The sequence below is a fragment of the Echinops telfairi genome, unplaced genomic scaffold (genome assembly GCF_000313985.2).
Source record: "Echinops telfairi isolate 266 unplaced genomic scaffold, ASM31398v2 ScPeMD7_2;HRSCAF=8, whole genome shotgun sequence".
In the NCBI taxonomy this organism is placed as follows: domain Eukaryota; kingdom Metazoa; phylum Chordata; class Mammalia; order Afrosoricida; family Tenrecidae; genus Echinops; species Echinops telfairi.
This window is the reverse complement of record NW_022103898.1, coordinates 68,761,375-68,763,627: the sequence shown is the minus strand read 5'-3', so window position 1 is coordinate 68,763,627 and position 2,253 is coordinate 68,761,375. Positions and strand designations below refer to the sequence as shown.

The window sequence follows — 2,253 nt, the reverse complement described above, 5'->3', positions numbered from 1 at the left end:
GTTTCCTGGATCCTGTGAACATCAATCACACAATTTTGACTAGCCGATAATTGTAGGTACAATTAAAGAAATACCTTTGTAAAGCTCACTCACGGGCCATGCAAAAGTGAGCTGCTTGTTTTATTCTATTATCCCGTCCTAAAGGTACAGAATAATTACTGGAAAGCCTTCTGGTGCAATATCTGGAGTACAGAAAGCAGAAAATGGACCAATTGACTGGAGTGGAGACATGCCTGACTCATGCAGCCTTTCTAGGTAAGTATAGTCCAGATAACTGTTTTTGTGCTTGAAACTTTTGTTGACTCAAATTACAAATACTCCAATACTTAAATGTAAGATTTAGAGGTTAAAAGAAAAGGGGGGAAAAAAGATGTTATTAAAACATATGATGTATACATGTAGGAAAGAATAATTATTTCTTAATTGAAAACCAAGCCAAAAAAAATAGTAAAGCACATACGGTAAATGATTTTTTCGGTACTGTAAAGATTTATTCTGATAGGTAGTAATAATTTCACACCTCTGTCTTGTGACAGATGGCATACATTGAGGGATTGTCTCGTTTTTAGTCTTAGAATTCCAGCCTAATATGGAGATCCAACTCAGGACCTTGGTATCTTTTATACTGACCCCTAAAATGACCAAAAATCGTAATCTAGAGTAAATTTTGCAACTAGAGCTCTAACAAACATACACTCAAGTTTAATATCATCTTCATTTTTTAAAGTGCTCAAATTATTCAGATGGTGAGGACAGTAGTTTTCTAGTACTTTTTTCCACATTTCAAATGTTTATATGGGTCTTTTGTTCATTCAGCTGGCAGAAAAGTAAAGAATTAATTACTTTAGATTTCCCTGTATAAATAAATCCCAGACACATGTTGACATTCAGAATGTGTGTATCCTGAGTTAGCTTCCATTTTGTTGAGTGTGCTAATTTTACACACATACCTCACATCTGTGACTCTGAGCATAGAAATACCTAAACAGGCTACTTAAGTATTAATTATTGTTTTACATACTGAGTTTTATGAAATAATTGAAAACCACTGTTCTTAGAATATATTTTTGTTGTTAGGAAAAAAACCCAAAGTAGAATTATGCCATACAAGTAAAATTACTGAGAGACATTCATTGTATTGGAGAGCAGAAGTTTAACATTACAATGATTATTTGTGCTAAATCTTTATGTAGGCAATACTTACCTTTTAAATCTCAGTCAAAACTGATAAAGTTTAAAAACATAGGGAAATTAGTACTTATTGTTGAATGATTATGTTGCTGAAAATAAAAGCACATCATTGAGCAATCTGAACTTTAGTGTCTCTGTCCAGATGATAGCATTCCTTATCTCTGTAGTCATTCATAGCACACCAAGGTATAAATTATCTTAATGAAAATTCCTTAGCTACTTCTTTAATAGCAAAGAGTTTAAGTACTACAACTAGCAATGATAACAATTTCCAAAAATGTTATGACTACAAAAAAGATAACTGTGCTCTTTCTTATATGTATTAGTCAACATAGGATAGAAAATAACTGTTTCACCTGAAAAAAGAAATAGATTGACTCTGTAATTAAAAGTCCACATACAATTGATGTATGGATTGTTACACGAGCTGAAAGAACCCCAATAAAATGATTTTTTTTTAAAAAGTCACAGCTCCTATGAATTCGGGCCTCAAGACTATAGAATCAAGACCTGGACTCTTCCCAGTTCTTTCAGATTCCTCCTCAGCCAGGCTCTTTCCTGGCCTCAAATGCCTAGGCTCAAATTCTCATAGCTTTAAAAGTCTAATGGGAAGAAAAACTTTCTGTCCCAGTAATTATAGCAAAGTTTTCTGGGTTGATTCTTATTGGATTAATGTATTTTACCACCAGCCACCTCAAATTAACCATAATAATCATGAGTGGCATGCCCATCCATGCACAGAGTAGAGTTAAAGTGGTGGGAGGTTATGGATTTTCTTATCAACATGAGAGAGAATGGGTACCTGTTTAAGGCAAAAATAATAATTGTACTCTACATACTTGAATAAATATAACTGGTAATTATTAAAAGGAATTATTTCAATTCCTGTCATGTAGTCAAATGTATATTTTTAAAAACTATTTTGTTTCCATAATTAGAAATATATTTGAGCATACGTTGTAATCTGGTGAAAACATGAGAAACAATAAAAGTCTTCCATTAATTTTCCTAAAAACATATCAATGTAATAGTCTACAATTACTCCTTGCTGAATTGGCACCC

General features: G+C 32.8%; 1 protein-coding gene across 1 annotated transcript in view; it reads left to right on the top strand.

Annotated features, from left to right (window-relative positions):
* TBK1 (TANK binding kinase 1) overlaps positions 1–2,253 on the top strand; it is a 53,167-nt gene that overhangs the window by 33,259 nt on the left and 17,655 nt on the right. The window contains exon 6 of the mRNA XM_045288949.1: positions 145–255. Within this exon, the coding sequence (XP_045144884.1) occupies positions 145–255 (111 nt within the window). The remainder of the gene's footprint in view (positions 1–144; positions 256–2,253) is intronic.